The 19377-nt window shown below is 50.9% G+C and overlaps 1 protein-coding gene across 3 annotated transcripts in view; it reads right to left on the bottom strand.

Moving 5' to 3' along the window:
- The window catches only part of arsa (arylsulfatase A), a 39280-nt gene that overhangs the window by 8354 nt on the left and 11549 nt on the right, over window positions 1-19377 (bottom strand). The window contains exons 4-7 of one of the 3 annotated variants that reach the window (XM_086010561.1): window positions 16827-16951; window positions 16012-16139; window positions 7377-7479; window positions 4215-4390 (exon numbers count right to left, since the gene is read on the bottom strand). In XM_086010561.1, coding sequence (XP_085866687.1) covers window positions 4215-4390; window positions 7377-7479; window positions 16012-16139; window positions 16827-16951 — 532 coding nt within the window. The other 2 variants (XM_086010560.1, XR_015081590.1) reach the window with 2 other exon arrangements.

Below are 19377 nucleotides of genomic sequence, written 5' to 3'. Positions count from 1 at the left end.
GTATTTAAGTGGATGCGCGGGCTTTTCTAGTTCCTGTTTTTCATGTGGTTGGAATAAAGCAGTTGTGTCTTCAATAGCTCTGGTCTCGACTCCCACGTTTGCCGCGGTATCTCAACAGTCTCAAAATAAGGGGATGGTCATTTAGGGCTGAGATGAGGAGAAATTTCTTCACTCAGAGGGTGGTGAATCTTTGGAATTCTCTACCCCAGAGGGCTGTGGAGGCTCAGTCGTTGAGTATATTCAAGGCAGAGATCGATAGATTTTTGAATATTAAGGGAATCAAGGGATATGGGGATAGTTCAGGAAAGTGGAGATGAGGTAGAAGATCAGCCACGATCTTATTGAATGGCGGAGCAGGCTCGAAGGGCCAAATGGCCTACTCCTGCTCCTATTTCTTATGACTCAAGTTGGGGTTCACTCTCTCCACTCCTGAAGGTGCTGACTCATGTTGGGGTTCACTCTCCCCTCTCCTGAAGGTGCTGACTCATGTTGGGGTTCACTCACTCCTCTCCTGAAGATGCTGACTCATGTTGGAGGTTAACTCTCCCCTCTCCTGAAGGTGCTGACTCATGTTAAGGTTCACTCCTCTCCTGAAGGTGCTGACTCATGTTAGGGTTCACTCTCTCCTCTCCTGAAGGTGCTGACTCATGTTGGAGTTCACTCTCCCCTCTCCTGAAGGTGCTGACTCATGTTGGGGTTCACTCTCTCCTTTCCTGAAGGTGCTGACTCATGTTGGGGTTCACTCTCTCCTCTCCTGAAGGTGCTGACTCGTGTTAGGGTTCACTCTCTCCTCTCCTGAAGGTGCTGACTCATGTTGGGGTTCACGCTCCTTTTTCCTGAAGGTGCTGACTCATGTTGAGGTTCACTCTCCCCTCTCCTGAAGGTGCTGACTCATGTTGGGGTTCACTCTCCCTTTTCCTGAAGGTGCTGACTCATGTTGGGGTTCACTCTCCCCTCTCCTGAAGGTGCTGACTCATGTTAGGGTTCACTCTCCCCTCTCCTGAAGGTGCTGACTCATGTTGAGGTTCACTCTCCCTTTTCCTGAAGGTGCTGACTCATGTTGGGGTTCACTCTCCCTTTTCCTGAAGGTGCTGACTCATGTTGGGGTTCACTCTCCCCTCTCCTGAAGGTGCTGACTCATGTTAGGGTTCACTCTCCCCTCTCCTGAAGGTGCTGACTCATGTTAGGGTTCACTCTCCCCTCTCCTGAAGGTGCTGACTCATGTTGAGGTTCACTCTCCCCTCTCCTGAAGCTGCTGACTCGTGTTGGGGTTCACTCTCCCCTCTCCTGAAGGTGCTGACTCATGTTGAGGTTCACTCTCCCCTCTCCTGAAGGTGCTGACTCATGTTAGGGTTCACTCTCCCCTCTCCTGAAGGTGCTGACTCATGTTGGGGTTCACTCTCCCTTTTCCTGAAGGTGCTGACTCATGTTGGGGTTCACTCTCCCCTCTCCTGAAGGTGCTGACTCATGTTGGGGTTCACTCTCCCTTTTCCTGAAGGTGCTGACTCATGTTGGGGTTCACTCTCTCCTCTCCTGAAGGTGCTGACTCATGTTGAGGTTCACTCTCCCCTCTCCTGAAGGTGCTGACTCATGTTAGGGTTCACTCTCCCCTCTCCTGAAGGTGCTGACTCATGTTGGGGTTCACTCTCCCCTCTCCTGAAGGTGCTGACTCATGTTGGGGTTCACTCTCCCTTTTCCTGAAGGTGCTGACTCATGTTGGGGTTCACTCTCCCCTCTCCTGAAGGTGCTGACTCATGTTGGGGTTCACTCTCCCCTCTCCTGAAGGTGCTGACTCATGTTAGGGTTCACTCTCCCCTCTCCTGAAGGTGCTGACTCATGTTAGGGTTCACTCTTCCCTCTCCTGAAGGTGCTGACTCATGTTGAGGTTCACTCTCCCCTCTCCTGAAGCTGCTGACTCGTGTTGGGGTCCAGTTCCACAGACACCGGGAGTGCTTTGGTACCTCACTTGAGTGGTCATTCCTCAGGTGAGTGTCAGCAGGTTATTGGGACTGGGTGCATCACTGCAAAGTCAACTGTGTCTTCATCTGCTGCCCACACACGTGCGCGCCACTGCAGGGGTCCATGGTCAGAGACCGGTAGCAGGAACCCTCTCTAGCCCGGGGCACCAATGGTCACTCTTGCACCCTTGGCAGGTGAGGTTGGAAAGCCCAGCATAGCCAGAATGGAACCTCAACCTTCCTGGTCTGTAGGCTTCAGTGCCATATCGGGCAGCCGAGCCAATTAGGGCAGCTCTTACTCATTCAAGGAACTGCAACCTACTAGTTTACAAAAATAATTTCTCCAACGGGATATATATATATATTTTTATTAAATCACAAGTATACCAAACAATCAACCCATGATTAATTAGTGCAGTTAATTCTCCCTTCAAACATTTTAAGCTTTGCTGACCATAGTGAAATAATCACTGCGAGTTAACTTTACAAACTGATTCCCTTTCAGAGGAGGCCATTAAACTCATTAACAAACATTCCCGGCAGTGCATCACACACTGCAGCACCTCAAACCAACAACACCAACCTCCTCCGATCACCAAACATCTACATCCAGTAAAAGTCAAACCAAGAATTGGTCAGATGCCCAAGATTCAATATACGCCCACATTAAAAATCTGTCTGCTAAAATATCACACCCTCTGGTTTGGATTCCCTTGAGTTTAGAAGGTTCAGGGAAGATCTAATGGAAGCATTTAAAACAATTAAGTGATTCGATAGGGCAGATAGAGAGAGAAACTATTTCCAGAACAAGAGGGCATCATCTTATAATTAGAGCCAGACTGTTCAAGAGTGAAATGAGAAAGCACCTCTTCACACAAAGGGTAGTGGAAATCTGAAACTGTCTTTCCCAAAAGGCTGCAGATGCTGGGGGTCAACTGGAGCTTTCAAGACTGAGATTGATAGATTTTTGTCGGTTAAGGGTATCAGGGATATGGAACAAAGGTGGGTAAATGGAGTTGAGGTACAGATCAGCCGTGATCTAATAGGATGGTGGAACAGGTTCGAGGGGCTGAATGGGCTTCTCCTGTTCCTAAGCTCCTCTCCTCTCTCCACCGAGAAAAAACCAGGAGGGCCCTTGTCCAAGCCCAAGACCCTTGGTGCAGGAGAACATCAAGGTTAGAGGAAGCAGAAAAGATGAAGTAAAGTATTGTTTAACTGTCACCAAGGTTGGGTTTTAAAAGCCTGTTGACTGTAGGGGGAGGGGAGACTGGGCGAGGGAGGGCGGAGGCGGACAGGGCGAGGGTGGACTGGGCGAGGGCGGACTGGGCGAGGGCGGACAGGGCGAGGGCGGACAGGGCGAGGGCAGACTGGGCGAGGGCGGACTGGGCGAGGGCGGACTGGGCGAGGGCGGACTGGGAGAGGGCGGACTGGGAGAGGGCGGAGGCGGACTGGGCGAGGGTGGGCTGGGCGAGGGGGGACTGGGCGAGGGGGGGCTGGGCGAGGGGGGACTGGGCGAGGGCGGAGGCAGACTGGGCCAGGGCGGACAGGGCCAGGGCGGACTGGGCCAGGGCGGACTGGGCCAGGGGGGACTGGGCCAGGGGGGACTGGGCCAGGGCGGACTGGGCGAGGGCAGGAGTTTCAGTGTTAAGGTCCTGTTGAAGCATGAGTTATAGTTGCAATGCGTCTCGATTTCAACGCAGTGAGGATTGCAGGGACAGGGGATTTGGAACTTAAGATCGCAATGATATTATCAACGCTGACTGGTCAAACAAAAATACACCAAGAAACAATAGTGAGAAAAATAAAAGAATGCTGTAATTAATCAGAATTCAATGGAATGATTTGATTCTTCGCGGTGCCGAGTGCCTGGCTCATTCTTGCTGGGATTTTCCTTCCTCTCTATTTCATCCTCAATCGCCCCAGGGAGCCCACGGACTGCGCCTCAGATTCCAGCCTTCCAGGACACAGCCGGTGTTCCCCTGAGTGAGCACTCCCCTCCCCTCACACCAAGTAAGCACTGCCTCAGAGAAGCACAGCTTGAGATCAGCAATTGTCCTTTAGGGGTTAGAAGCAGTCATTAATTTTAACCAAGCGGTTGTTAGGCGACATTTTGCCTTCCTTCCTTCTTCCAGTTTAAGTCTGAATGCAGCAGCCAGGCCGTGGGCTGCACCCGGGGTTAATGCAGGGTTCAAGAGCTGGGTCAACTCCCCTCTCAATTTGGCTTTCCCCAAACTTCATTCCCGACTCAAACTTGACCTTTTCCTTGTTGATCTGCTCAATTATGTAGCTGTAATTGGGAATGTCAGAGCTGCTGAGGTGGTAGTTCTCGGAAGGATCTGCTTCTAAGTCAAAGAGCAGCGGAGGGTCATGAAAGGTGAGTGGTGCGGTCCAGTGGCAGTCACGGTCCGGGGTACTGCCACTTAGGATGTCGCCTGGTGGAGGGAGGAATGAAAATACCTGTCAAAGCTTTCCTTCACATACTGGAATAAATGCTTTGGATGGTCTGTCTCGCAGCGTCTCAAACACTAACGCCAGCCTGTGTCACTCGGTGTCCCACTCACACACAGTTACAACTGGACAAACAGCGTGCATCTCTCTCACAGCCCCACTCTCCCTCGCGCCAGCCTGTGTCACTCGGTGTCCCACTCACACACAGTTACAACTGGACAAACAGCGTGCATCTCTCTCACAGCCCCACACTCTCTCGCGCGCACAGCCCCACCCTCTCTCGCACCAGCCTGTGTCACTCGGTGTCCCACTCACACACAGTTACAACTGGACAAACAGCGTGCATCTCTCTCACAGCCCCACTCTCCCTCGCGCCAGCCTGTGTCACTCGGTGTCCCACTCACACACAGTTACAACTGGACAAACAGCGTGCATCTCTCTCACAGCCCCACACTCTCTCGCGCGCACAGCCCCACCCTCTCTCGCACCAGCCTGTGTCACTCGGTGTCCCACTCACACACAGTTACAACTGGACAAACAGCGTGCAATCTCTCACAGCCCCACCCTCTCTCGCGCGCAGCGCCCCTCTCCCTCGCGCACAGCCCCACCCTCTCTCGCACCAGCCTGTGTCACTCGGTGTCCCACTCACACACAGTTACAACTGGACAAACAGCGTACATCTCTCTCACAGCCCCACCCTCTCTCGCACCAGCCTGTGTCACTCGGTGTCCCACTCACACACAGTTACAACTGGACAAACAGCGTGCAATCTCTCTCACAGCCCCACCCTCTCTCGCACCAGCCTGTGTCACTCGGTGTCCCACTCACACACAGTTACAACTGGACAAACAGCGTGCATCTCTCTCACAGCCCCACCCTCTCTCGCACCAGCCTGTGTCACTCGGTGTCCCACTCACACACAGTTACAACTGGACAAACAGCGTGCATCTCTCTCACAGCCCCACCCTCTCTCGCACCAGCCTGTGTCACTCGGTGTCCCACTCACACACAGTTACAACTGGACAAACAGCCTGCATCTCTCTCACAGCCCCACCCTCTCTTGCACCAGCCTGTGTCACTCGGTGTCCCACTCACACACAGTTACAACTGGACAAACAGCGTGCATCTCTCTCACAGCCCCACCCTCTCTCGCACCAGCCTGTGTCACTCGGTGTCCCACTCACACACAGTTACAACTGGACAAACAGCGTGCATCTCTCTCACAGCCCCACCCTCTCTCGCACCAGCCTGTGTCACTCGGTGTCCCACTCACACACGGTTACAACTGGACAAACGGCGTGCATCTCTCTCACAGCCCCACTCTCTCTCGTGCCAGCCTGTGTCACTTGGTGTCCCACTCACACACAGTTACAACTGGACAAACAGCGTGCATCTCTCTCAGAGCCCCACACTCTCTCGCGCGCAGCGCCCCTCTCCCTCGCGCACAGCCCCACTCTCTCTCGTGCGCAGCGCCCCTCTCCCTCGCGCACAGCCCCACTCTCTCTCGTGCGCAGCGCCCCTCTCCCTCGCACACAGCCCCACTCTCTCGCGCACAGCCCCACTCTCTCGCGCGCAGCGCCCCTCTCCCTCGCGCACAGCCCCACTCTCTCTCGCGCGCAGCGCCCCTCTCCCTCGCGCACAGCCCCACTCTCTCGCGCACAGCCCCACCCTCTCTCGCGCCAGCCTGTGTCACTTGGTGTCCCACTCACACAGTTACAACTGGACAAACAGCGTGCAATCTCTTCTCACAGCCCCACTCTCTCGCGCGCAGCGCCCCTCTCTCTCGCGCACAGCCCCGCCCCCTCTTGCGCACAGCCCCGCCCCCTCGCGCACAGCCCCGCCCACTCTCGCGCACAGCCCCGCCCCCTCTCGCGCACAGCCTCGCCCCCCTCTCGCGCACAGCGCCGCCCCCTCGCGCGCACAGCGCCACTCTCTCGGCGCCACTCTCTCACGGCGCCACTCTCTCACGGCGCCACTCTCTCAGTGCCACTCTCGCGCGCACACAGCCCCACTCTCTCGCGCGCACAGCCCCACTCTCTCTCGCGCGCACAGCCCCACTCTCTCGCGCGCACAGCCCCACTCTCTCGCGCGCACAGCCCCACTCTCTCGCGCGCACAGCCCCACTCTCTCGCGCGCACAGCCCCACTCTCTCTCGCGCACAGCCCCACTCTCTCTCGCGCACAGCCCCACTCTCTCTCGCGCGCACAGCCCCACTCTCTCGCGCGCACAGCCCCACTCTCTCGCGCGCACAGCCCCACTCTCTCGCGCGCACAGCCCCACTCTCTCTCGCGCACAGCCCCACTCTCTCTCGCGCACAGCCCCACTCTCTCTCGCGCGCACAGCCCCACTCTCTCTCGCGCGCACAGCCCCACTCTCTCGCGCGCACAGCCCCACTCTCTCGCGCGCACAGCCCCACTCTCTCTCGCGCGCACAGCCTCATTCTCTCTCGCGCGCACAGCCCCACTCTCTCTCGCGCGCACAGCCCCTCTCTTGCGCGCACAGCGTCACTCTCTCGCGCGCACAGCGCCACTCTCTCGCGCGCACAGCGACACTCTCGCGCGCACAGCGACACTCTCTCGCGCGCACAGCGACACTCTCTCGCGCGCACAGCGACACTCTCTCGCGCGCACAGCGACACTCTCTCGCGCGCACAGCGACACTCTCTCGCGCGCACAGCGACACTCTCTCGCGCGCACAGCGACACTCTCTCGCGCGCACAGCGACACTCTCTCGCGCACAGCGACACTCTCTCGCGCACAGCGACACTCTCTCGCACACACAGCGACACTCTTTCACACACACAGCGACACTCTCTCACACACACAGTGTGATAGCCTTTGTTTCACATAGGTGTAGTCACAGTTTAACACATTCTGCTGCCCGAGTGTGTATCACATGCCTCCCATCCCGTGCAGGGCACGTTTAGTCTTTCACTCTCTGTGACTGGGATGTGAATCTGAGCTGACTTACCTTGAGTGAAGTAATGGGCCTTGTACTGCCCGTAGCGTACAGCAAAAACTCCCAGCTTCTTGCTGGGGGCTACCGGATAGTAAAACATGGTCTCCCGTTTGCTCTGCAAAACATTAACAGACACAAGAGAACGTTGGTGAGAGAGTACACCAGCCAGAAATGGGAACTAGTTCCATTTACCAAGTTGAGGGACATGGTCACTTTGAATGCCATCGCCGGTGCTCCCTCTGTGCTGCAGGTCTGAGCGCGGCAGCTGGCACAGTGCAGTACCTGCCTTGCTGCTGACCTAGAGCCTGCAAAGGCAGAGCGACTGTGCACAGGCACCGAGGTAAGCGTGGCCCTGCTAAGGTAGTCAGTACTTTAATGGCGGCTTGGCTGTCCAGGGTGCCCCGCTGATTTCCCTGGGAGAAAGACTTGCATTTATAACGCGTCTTGCATAACCTTAGGACGACCCAAAGCGTTTTACAGTCAATGAAATAATTTTGAACTGTGGTCACTGTTGTAATGGGAGGAAACATGGCAGCCAATCTGCCCACAGCAAGCTCCCACAAACAGCAGAGATAATGGCCAGATAATCTGATGTTGGTTGAGGGATAATTATTGGCCAGGACACCGGGGGGAACTCCCTTGCTCTTCTTTGAAATAGTGTCACAGAAATCACAGAAACCCCACAGTGCAGATAGAGGCCAGTTCGGCCCATCGAGCCTGCACCGACACATATCCCACCCGATCCCCGTAACCCCTACACCAACACATATCCCACTCTATCCCCGGAACCCCATGTATTTAATCCCCCTAACACTAAGGGTCAATTTATCATAGCCAATCAACCTAACCCGCACATCTTTGGACTGTGGGAGGAAACCGGAGCACCCGGAGGAAACCCACGCAAGCACGGGGAGAATGTGCAAACTCCACACAGACAGTCACCCGAGGCCGGATTCGAACCCGGGTCCCTGGCGCTGTGAGGCAACGGTGCTAACCACTATGCCACCGTGCTGCCATGGGGTCTTTTACGTCCACCTGAGGGCAGACGGGGCCTCGGTTTAAAGTCTCATCTGAAAGACGGGTTTGCCCTCTTTGACCTTCTGCGTGAAGTCCTGTAATGGGGGCACTATGAAAGCAATCCCAATACCTCACAAAAATTTAAAAAATGACAAAGCACCTTAAGAGCTGCCTTTCCCCTCTCCTCCTAAGGTCTTCCCATTTAACAGGTTATGTTGGGTTGCTCAGAATCTGGGAATTTTACAGCAGGGAAAGAGGCCATTCGGCCCATTGTGCGTGTACCAGCTCTCTGAACAAGCTCTCCACTTACTCCCGTTCCTCTGCTCTTTCCCCAGGCCCTTTTACATTCTTATAGAATCATAGAAATTTACGGCACAGAAGGAGGCCATTCGACCCATCTTGTCTGTGCTGGCCAAAAAAAAGCTATCCAGCCTAATCCCACTTTCCAGCTCTTGGTCCGTAGCCTTGTAGGTTACGGCACTTCAAGTACATGTCCAAGTACTTTTTAAATGTGATGAGGGTCTCTGCCTCTACCACCCTTTCAGGCAGTGAGTTAAAGACCCCCCCACCCTCTGGGTGAAAAAAGTTCTCCTCAACTCCCCTCTAATCCTTCAACCAATTACTTTAAATCTATGCCCCCTGGTGATTGACCTCACTGCCAGGGGAAATTGTAAAGTATGTGTCTATACTTAATTCAATAATGAAGAGACAGCTTGGAAGATTCAACGTAGGTCTTTACTTCATACCAACAGGCGGGAACTGAGGGGAAATCAGTGCCCACAGTACTATTTATACCCCTATGGCTAGGGGTGGTACTACGGTATCACTACGCCCTACAAAGTAGTGCTGCCCTGGCCATAGGTCTAAAGCAACATACATATTACATACACAACATTCCTCCCCTTTTAATTAAAACGTACCCGTGCAATTAAGTCAATGGATGCCCCATGATGCGCTATCAATTCTAATAAAAGGCTAGGCAGAGTTCAGAACAACAGGCTTTTATTAACTACTGAATTGCACTTCAGACAGATCAGGACTATGCCTCTAGTGGACGACCGAATGCCAGGAGCTGCCATGCGGCCGCTCTTATACTCGGTAGCCCAGGGGCGGAGTCAGCTGAGGCATAGTCAGGCACAACAGTGAAACAAGAGTGAACGACAACAACAACAACAACAACAGTGAACACAGTGAACTACAGTGGTTTACCACACCCCATAATTAGGGCTAATAACATTTGGTAACACAATCTGCATAACATATTTACATCAAGAGTTGTCTACTTATATACATATAAGCAGAACAGGTTATAGATTCAGTCTCTGAGGAGGCCTCCTGTCTCGACTAGGATAACGTCTTTCTCTAGTCGGTCTCGGTGTAGGCGGTGGTACTTCCGTCACCCCTTCGTCGCTGGACTCATCGGTGTCTGATGGCACATCCTGTGCCGTGGAGATCACTGGAGTGCTGAACTCCTCGCCATCCTGAGGCCTCTGTAACGACGAGCTGGGCTGTGATTCCGCCGTAATAATGTGCTGAGACGTTTGAGGTAGTGGATCAGTTGGGTTTCTGGACTCCACAAGTTGATCAGCATGTCGTCTGATTATGCCTTCCCCTGTCTTAACTGTGTACATCAAGGGTCCCTGGCGGGCCTTGATCGTACCAGTTCGCCACTTTTCCTTCCTATAATCACGGGCCAACACTTGCTGCCCCACCTCGAAGCTCCGTGTCTGTCTGTCAGGGGCCCTACAAAATACTCGGTTTTCCACATCTCTCCGAATGTTTGGTTTAAGCAATTCAAGGCGAGACCTTAACCTTCTATTAAAGAACATGACGGCGGGGGCCTGGTTGGTCACCGTATGTGCAGCATTACGGTATGCGAATAGGAAGTTGTCCACCTTGTGTTGTAGTGGCAACCTTTCCTCTCCCATCGCCTTGATGGCCTTTTTAAAAGTCTGTACAAATCGCTCTGCCAGCCCATTTGTAGCCAGATGATATGGTGCGGACGTATAATGTCGCACTCCATTCCTTTTTAGGAATGCTTGAAATTCTTCTGCCACAAATTGTGGCCCATTGTCCGAACAGACTTGCTCGGGCACCCCGTTTCGGGCAAAAATGGTCCTTAAGACTGTGACCGTCTTTTCGGCTGTCGTTGATGACATCTTTATGACTTCCGGACATTTTGAATGGGCGTCCACTACAATGAGGAACATCGCATCCAGGAAGGGGCCAGCGAAGTCCACGTGGATCCTTTGCCACGGCGTTGAGGGCCACTCCCACGGATGTAGTGGGGCTTGTGGTGGTACGTTCTGTACCATCTGGCATCCTTGGCACGCTTTTGCTACTTCCTCAATGTCCCTGTCAATGCCGGGCCACCAGACGTAGGCTCTGGCGAGGCTTTTCATTTTGACACCCCCCAGATGACCTTCGTGTAAGTCCTGCAACACTTTATGTTGTAATTTTTGAGGGACCACTACCCTGGCTCCGCACATCAATGTGCCCCGGCAGACGGACAGCTGGTCCTTCCTTGCTGAAAACGCCGGCAATGATGCGTCACCCTGTGCCAGCCAGCCTTTCATGGTTAGTTCGTAAACCCTTGCCAATGTCGGGTCGTTCCGTGTTTCCCGCTCGATACATTGGCTGGTGATGGGCAAGTGTTCCATAACAGCTGTATGATATATTTCAACGGGGTCCTGTACTATCTCTTCGATCTCGGTAGGCAAGGGTAGCCGCAACAGGCCATCCGCATTGCCATGCTGTTTGGTACCCTTATATTCGATAAGGTACTGGTGTGCTCCTAAGAACAGTGACCATCTCTGTAGCCTTTGGGCCGTCATCAGGGGCACCCCTTTTGTTGGATTAAATATCGACACCAACGGTTGATGATCCGTCAGTAGTGTGAAACGTTGCCCATGCAGGTAGTGGTGGAATTTTTTTACACCCCACACCAGACTGAGGGCCTCCCTGTCGATTTGCGCATAGTTTCTTTCAGCTGTAGTTAACGACCTTGAGGCAAATGCTATTGGCCTCTCCGTCCCGTTGGGAAATTTGTGTGACAACACTGCCCCTATACCGTACGGGGAGGCGTCACATGCCAACCTCATTGGCATTTTTGGGTCAAAGTGTGCGAGCACTTCCTTTGATGTGATGAGTTGTTTACCCTTTTTAAAAGCAGCCTCACACGTTTCGTCCCAATTCCAGGAGACTCCCTTTTGTAGCAATGAATTTAGTGGATGTAAAATGGACGATAAGTTCGGGAGGAACTTATGGTAATAGTTTATAAGGCCTAAGAATGATCGTAACTGAGATACATTCTCAGGGGGCGGGGCCTTCACTACTGCCGCGATCTTTTCCGGGGACTTATGCAGGCCTTCCTTATCTATGTGACCACAGTATGAGATACGTTCCTGGAAAAACTCACATTTCTGCTTGTTCGCCGAGTCCGTATTGTTGTAACCGCAGAAGTACTCGCTCCAGGTTAGCGAGGTGGTCGTTATCCGTTTGTCCTGTCACCAGGATGTCATCCAGGTAGCATTGCGTTCCTGGAATGCCCTGTAGGACCTGTTCCATGGTCCTCTGCCATATTGCCGGGGCGGACGCCACACCAAATACCAGGCGATTGTACTGGTACAATCCCTTGTGTGTGTTAATCGTTAGGAGCTTTTTCAAGTCCTGCTCCACCTCCATCTGTAAATAAGCTTGACAAAGGTCAATCTTCGTAAAGTGTCTACCCCCAGCTAACGATGCGAATATGTCTTCTATCCGCGGCAGCGGATACTGTGCCGTGTGCAGGACTGGGTTAATAGTTATCTTAAAATCCCCGCAAATGCGAACCTTCTTTGGTTCCCCCGGTGTGTTAATTGCAGATTTCTTTATAACTGGGACGATGGGCGTGGCCCACTCGCTCCACTCAATCTTTGTAAGGACACCTGCACTCTCTAAGGCGTCCAGTTCTGCTTCCACCGCTGGCCGAATGGCATAAGGCACAGGTCTGGCCTTACAAAACTTGGGGTTTGCGTCTTGAGCAATAGTTATTTTTGCTCTAATGTCCTTTAAGGTCCCCAGCCCTTGTTGGAACACCTCTGGCGTTTTTGCCAATAGTTTCGACAGCCTGCTTGTAATGGTTGTATCATCCGTGGTGGTCTCTACTTTTAACTCGTGTGTCGACTTCCAGTCGAAGTGGATTTTTCTTATCCATTCCCTACCCAAAAGTGGTGGTCCACCGTTTGGTAGGACGTATAAATAAAGTCCTGGCACTTTTGAGCCGTTGTATTTAACTGTTACTTGCATTTTTCCCTTCGGGTAAACTTTTTGTCCAGTATATGTTTTTAATTTAATTTCCGTATCCTTTAAGGGAATGCTTTTGAACAGCCTGTTATAATCTTGTTCATTAATTACTGATAGGGCTGAACCCGTGTCTAGCTCCATATTAACTTCGATGCCTGCTACCGTCATTTTAACCCACATTGTGCTGTGGTCCTCCGTTTTGTCTACACCATATAACTTGAGACATCCTAGACCTTTAGGCTCTGCTGTTGTGCCTTCCTGTGACTCGTCTGAGCTACTGTCAGACAGCTTATGTATTGTTGTCCTTGCCTTGGTACTGCTCGGATTGCCCCCACGATTGGGTTTCGTACCAGACCGACAAACTTTCGCTATATGCCCCTTTTTACCACACTGCCGGCATATTTTATCATGAAACCAACAATTACTTTGGTCGTGGGTGGTTTTGCCACAACGGTAGCATTTACCTTTGTGAAGTGTCACCTCATGGGTGTCATAGCTGGTTGTGTTTTGTCGTATTTGGGCCGCACCCTGTGCTGCTGCTTCATGGGCCGATGCTATTTCAATCGCCTGATCTAGGCTGAGCTGTTTCTTGGCTAGCAACCGTTTACGTGTATTCTCATTTAACATGCCACAGACAAATCTGTCTCTGATCGCGTCCGTCAATATGGCTCCAAACTGGCAATGTTTGGACAACCTTCTGAGCTCAGCTAAATATGCTGCCTGTGACTCATCATTCCTTTGGTCGCGTCTGTAGAAGCGGTACCTTTCCGCTATAAATGGTGGCTTAGGGTTTAAATGTTCCCTTAACGTATCAACAATTTGGGTGTACGTTTTGTCCGCTGGCTTTTCTGGAGTAAGAAGATTTCTCAGCAGCCCGTATGTTTTTGGCCCCATGAAATTTAATAAGGTTGCTACCTTTTGATCATCTTCCACCTTGTTCACTATGCAATAAAATTCATGCCTTTCGATATAGGCCTCCCATTCTTCTGTGTCCTCCACAAATGGTGCCAACCACCCGTCTTTAGACATTTTTAATTGGTGAAGAGAAAAAAACTTTGGAGAGAAAAAAAAACTTTTCCCCTTTTGTCCACTAGATCGCGCTGTTTTTTTTACTGCTGGATGAAAAAAAAATTCCCTTTTGTCCACTAGATGGCGTGTTAGCCCTCGTGGCTCAGTTTATTCCCGAGCTCGCCTGCCCGTTCCTTGCAGCAGCCGTTCCCTGGAAGGATTTCAGTTACCTGGACTTTTGCCCCGTGGCTGGAGCGCCCCTCTCTGTTGCTGCTGCTCTTTTTGGTACCTGTAGTGCTGGTCGATTTCTCTTGGTCGCCGCTGGCTCTGCACCTCTCGAGTGTTGGTCAATTTCACTTGGTCGCCGCTGGCTCTGCACCTCTCGTCGATTTCTCTTGGTCGCCGCTGGCTCTGCACCTCTCGAGTGTTGGTCGATTTCTCTTGGTCGCCGCTGGCTCTGCACCTCTCGAGTGTTGGTCGATTTCGCTTGGTCGCTGCTGGGCTGTGTACCTCTCGCACTTGGAGTGTTGGTCGATTTCCCTTGGTCGCCGCTGGACCGTGCAGGCTGGCTGGTAAGAAGCCTCTCTTCTTCTCTCTCCGTACTGCTGCCGTTGCTTTGTTGCACCGTGTACTGGTGAGTTCGAACGTAACTCGTCGCCAGTGTAAAGTATGTGTCTATACTTAATTCAATAATGAAGAGACAGCTTGGAAGATTCAACGTAGGTCTTTACTTCATACCAACAGGCGGGAACTGAGGGGAAATCAGTGCCCACAGTACTATTTATACCCCTATGGCCAGGGGTGGTACTACGGTATCACTACGCCCTACAAAGTAGTGCTGCCCTGGCCATAGGTCTAAAGCAACATACATATTACATACACAACAGAAATAGGTCCTTCCTATCCACTCTATCTAGGCCCCTCATAATTTTATACACCTCAATCAAGTCTCCCCTCAGTCTCCTCTGTTCCAAAGAAAACAACCCCAGCCTATCCAATCTTTCCTCATAGCTGAAATTCTCCAGTCCTGGCAACATCCTCGTAAATCTCCTCTGTACCCTCTCTAGTGCAATCACATCTTTCCTGTAATGTAGTGACCAGAACTGTGCACAGTACTCTAGCTGTGGCCTAACTAGTGTTTTGTACAGTTCAAGTATAACCTCCCTGCTCTTATATTCTATGCCTCAGCTAATAAAGGAAAGTAACCCGTATGCCTTCTTAACCACCTTATCTACCTGTCCTGCTACCTTCAGGGATCTGTGGATGTGCATTCCTCTGATCCTCTGCACTTCTCAGTGCCCTACCATTTATTGTGTATTCCCTTGCATTGTTAGCCCTCCCCAAATGCATTACCTCGCACTTCTCTTTCAAATATTTATCCCCAACACTTTTAAAAGTTATTCTGGATTCCGCTTCTCCCACTCTTTCTGGTTAGACAGACTGTAACCTAACAACCCTCTGCACAAAAATATTTCTCATAACCTCTCCCTTTGTTTTGTTGGTGATGATTTTAAATTGATGCCCTCTAGTTACTGACTCACTGACCAGTGGAAATAATTCATCCCCATTTACTTCATCAAAACTTCTCATAATTTTCAGGCCCTCTATCAGATCTTCTCTGAACCTTATCTGTTCTAATGTAAAGAGCCCCAGTTTCTCTCATCTCTCATAGTAACTAAACCCTCTAATCCCTGGGATCATCTCAGTAAATCACACTGCACCCACTCCATGGCCTTGACATCCTTCCTGAAGTAACGCGCCCAAGTAACCGATACAATATTCTAGGCAGCCTAGGCAATGGCTTGTACAGGTTCACCATTATCTCTTTGCTTTTGTACCCTATATCCCCGTTTAGAAAACCTCGGATCCCATATGCTTTTTATTTTTACAGCTTTATCAAATTGCCTTCCTGCTTTTCTACAGATTTACAAGTCTCTCTGCTCCATTTAATGTTTCACATTCACTGTACACTCCTCTCCTTATTTATTGTCCCAAAATGTGTCACTTCTCATTTCCCTGTTAAATGTCATCTGACATCTTTCTGCCTAACCTCCTACCCTGTCTCTGTCCTCCTGAAGTACCTTACAGTCCCCCTTAGTTAATCACATGCCTTTAGTATTGTCATCTGCAAATGCTAATATTGTGCCCCCTATACCCAAGCCATTATGTATAAGATAGACAGACACAAGCAGACTGACAGATAGAGAGAGACAGACACAAGCAGACTGACAGATAGAGAGACAGACAGATGCTGACAGGCAGACAGATAGAGAGATGAGCCATGGTCCCAGCACTGAGCCCCAGGGTAATGTACGGTCTGAGATGTGACAACCCGCACCTTCCCATTATTGAAGAGGATTTCACTCATGTCATATCCGTCTAGTTTGACCTGTGGAAGCTTCGCCCCCGAGAGGCTAGCAATTGTTGGCAGGATGTCCAGGGTGCTGGCCAGCTCATGGGTCACACCTGTAAACAGAGCAAACATACCCGTTATTATCTGAAAGATGACGTATCATTCCTGGTATGCATCATTTCTGACTGGCGCTGTTGCTGCTGAAATGTTTAACAAAACCCTGTTTAAAACAATCTCGATAACATCTGTGTTCAAAGTGTGCAGAAAGAGATTTAGTACAAGTGTTTTGTAGAGGAACACTGCCAGGCAAAAAATAAAAACGGATGTTTTCAAAGAGAGAACCAAAGATACGATTGAGGGGGGATCTAATCGAGGTCTTCAAACTGATAAAAGTAGTTGACAGGGTAGATCGAGAGACACTATTTCCTCTGGTGGGGGAGTTCAGAACAAGGGGGTGAAATCTTAAAATTAGAGCCAAGCTGTTTCAGTAGTAGAAATCTCAAACTCTCTCCCACAAAAGCTGTGGATGCTGGGGGCCAATTGAAATTGACAATAGATATTTGTTGGGTATTGAGGGATATGGAGCAAAGGCAGTAAATGGAGTTGAGGTACAGATCAGCCACTGAACGAGTAACAGGGCTTTGGCCAATGTTTTTTCCACCGGTCCTGTCTGTAGTTGACTGGAATCCCGATTGGGGCGTGGTATTAAAGGGCTCTGGGCTGTGTTACCAGCAAAATTACACGTTCCAGCTTGGAGCTTGACCAACATTTAGGCAGCTGGACACCTACAAGTGACGGACCTGGAGCGATCTGACCAGGCCAGTAGGCAACAGCAGGTTCCCTCATTCCTCCTTCATACGTGGTGGCTTTGCCGCACTTCAGCAGCCCTGCGTTCCCACCACGCGATCTCCGCATCAGCTCCGGGCTGAAGACAAAATAGAAAGTCAGTTGAAGGTGGATTCTTACTGCCACAATAACTAATTAAATAGGACACCTCTGCCTTGGGAAACTCGGGGCTTTTCACACTTCTTGCACCCACTGTCGGGTAAACACTCCCAGGGCAAGTACAGCACGGGTTAGTTACAGAGTAAAGCTCCCTCTACCCTGTCCCATCAAACACTCCCAGGGCAGGTACAGCACGGGTTAGATACAGAGTAAAGCTCCCTCTACACTGTCCCATCAAACACTCCCAGGGCAGGTACAGCACGGGTTAGATACAGAGTAAAGGGCCCTCTACACTGTCCCATCAAACACTCCCAGGGCAGGTACAGCACGGGTTAGTTACAGAGTAAAGCTCCCTCTACACTGTCCCATCAAACACTCCCAGGGCAGGTACAGCACGGGTTAGATACAGAGTAAAGCTCCCTCTACACTGTCCCATCAAACACTCCCAGGGCAGGTACAGCACGGGTTAGATACAGAGTAAAGGGCCCTCTACACTGTCCCATCAAACACTCCCAGGGCAGGTACAGCACGGGTTAGTTACAGAGTAAAGCTCCCTCTACACTGTCCCATCAAACACTCCCAGGGCAAGTACAGCACGGGTTAGATACAGAGTAAAGCTCCCTCTACACTGTCCCATCAAACACTCCCAGGGCAGGTACAGCACGGGTTAGATACAGAGTAAAGGGCCCTCTACACTGTCCCATCAAACACTCCCAGGGCAGGTACAGCACGGGTTAGATACAGAGTAAACCTCCCTCTACATTGTCCCATCAAACACTCCCAGGGCAGGTACAGCATGGGTTAGATACAGAGTAAAGCTCCCTCTACACTGCCCCTTCAAACACTCCCAGGGCAGGTACAGCACAGGTTAGATACAGAGTAAAGCTCCCTCTACACTGTCACATCAAACGCTCCCAAGGCAGGTATAGCATATGGGTTAGATACAGAAACATAGAAGATAGGAGCAGAAGTAGGCCATTCGGCCCCTCGAGCCTGTTCCGCCATTTAATGAGATCATGGCTGATCATCCAAATTCAGTACCCTGTCCCTGCTTTCTCCCCATATCCCTTGATCCCTTTAGCCTTAAGAAATATATCTAACTCCTTCTTGAATACATTTAATGAATTGGCCTCAACTGCCTTCTGTGGTAGAGAATTCCACAGGTTCACCACTCTCTGGGTGAATAAATTCCTCCTCATCTCTGTCCTAAATGGCTTACCCCTTATCCTTAGACTGTGACCCCTGGTTCTGGACTCCCCCCCCCCCGCCCCCATCGGGAACATCCTTCCTGCATCTAGTCTGTCTAGTCCTGTTAGAATTTTATAAGTTTCAATGAGATCCCCCCTCATTCTTCTAAACTCTAGCGAATATAAGCCTAGTCGACCCAATCTCTCCTCATACGTCATTCCTGCCATCCCAGGTATCAGTCTGGTGAGTCTTCGCTGCACTCTCTCCATGGCAAGAACATCCTTCCTCACATAAGGTGACCAAAACTGCACACAATACTCAAGGTGTGGTCTCACCAAGGCCCTGTACAACTGCAGCAAGACATCCTTGTTCCTGTACTCGAATCCTCTCGCTATGAAGGCCAACATGCCATTTTCCTTCTTAACCGTCTGCTGCACCTGCATGTTTACCTTCAGTGACTGGTGCACAAGGACACCCAGGTCTTGTTGCACTTCCCCTTTTCCCAATCTATTGCCATTCAGATAATAATTTGTCTTTCTGTTTTTGCCACCGAAGTGGATAACCTCGCATTTATCTACATTATACTGCATTTGCCATGAAACTGCCCAATCACCCAACCTGTCCAAATCATACTGGAGTTTCTCTGCATCCTCATCACAGTACACACATCCACCCAGCTTTGTGTCGTCTGCGAACTTGGAGATATTACATCTAGTTCCCTTGTCTAGATCATTTATATATACTAAATGAATAGCTGGGGTCCTAGCGCCGATCCCTGTGGTACCCCACTAATCACTGCCTGCCACTCGGAAAAAGACCCATTTATTCCAACTCTTTGCTTCCTGTCTGCCAACCAGTTCTCTATCCAAGACAGTACCTTACCCCCAATCCCGTGTGCTTTAACTTTACACGCTAATCTCTTATGCGGGACCTTATCGAAAGCCTTCTGAAAGTCCAAATACACCACATCCACTGGTTCTCCCTTATCTATTCTACCAGTTACATCCTCAAACGATTCCAGTAGATTAGTCAAGCATGATTTACCTTTTGTAAATCCATGTTGACTTTGTCCGATCCTGTCACTGTTTTCCAAGTGCTCTGCTATTACATCTTTTATAATGGACTCTAGCATTTTCCCCACTACCGATGTCAGGCTTACCGGTCTATAATTCCCCATTTTCTCTCTACCACCTTTTTTGAATAGTGGGGTTACATTAG

Source organism: Somniosus microcephalus, chromosome 17, assembly GCF_052327205.1.
Source record: "Somniosus microcephalus isolate GS21.2 chromosome 17, FLI_Smic_1.0, whole genome shotgun sequence".
NCBI classification, from domain to species: domain Eukaryota; kingdom Metazoa; phylum Chordata; class Chondrichthyes; order Squaliformes; family Somniosidae; genus Somniosus; species Somniosus microcephalus.
This window is presented reverse-complemented; position numbering and strand designations above follow the sequence as displayed.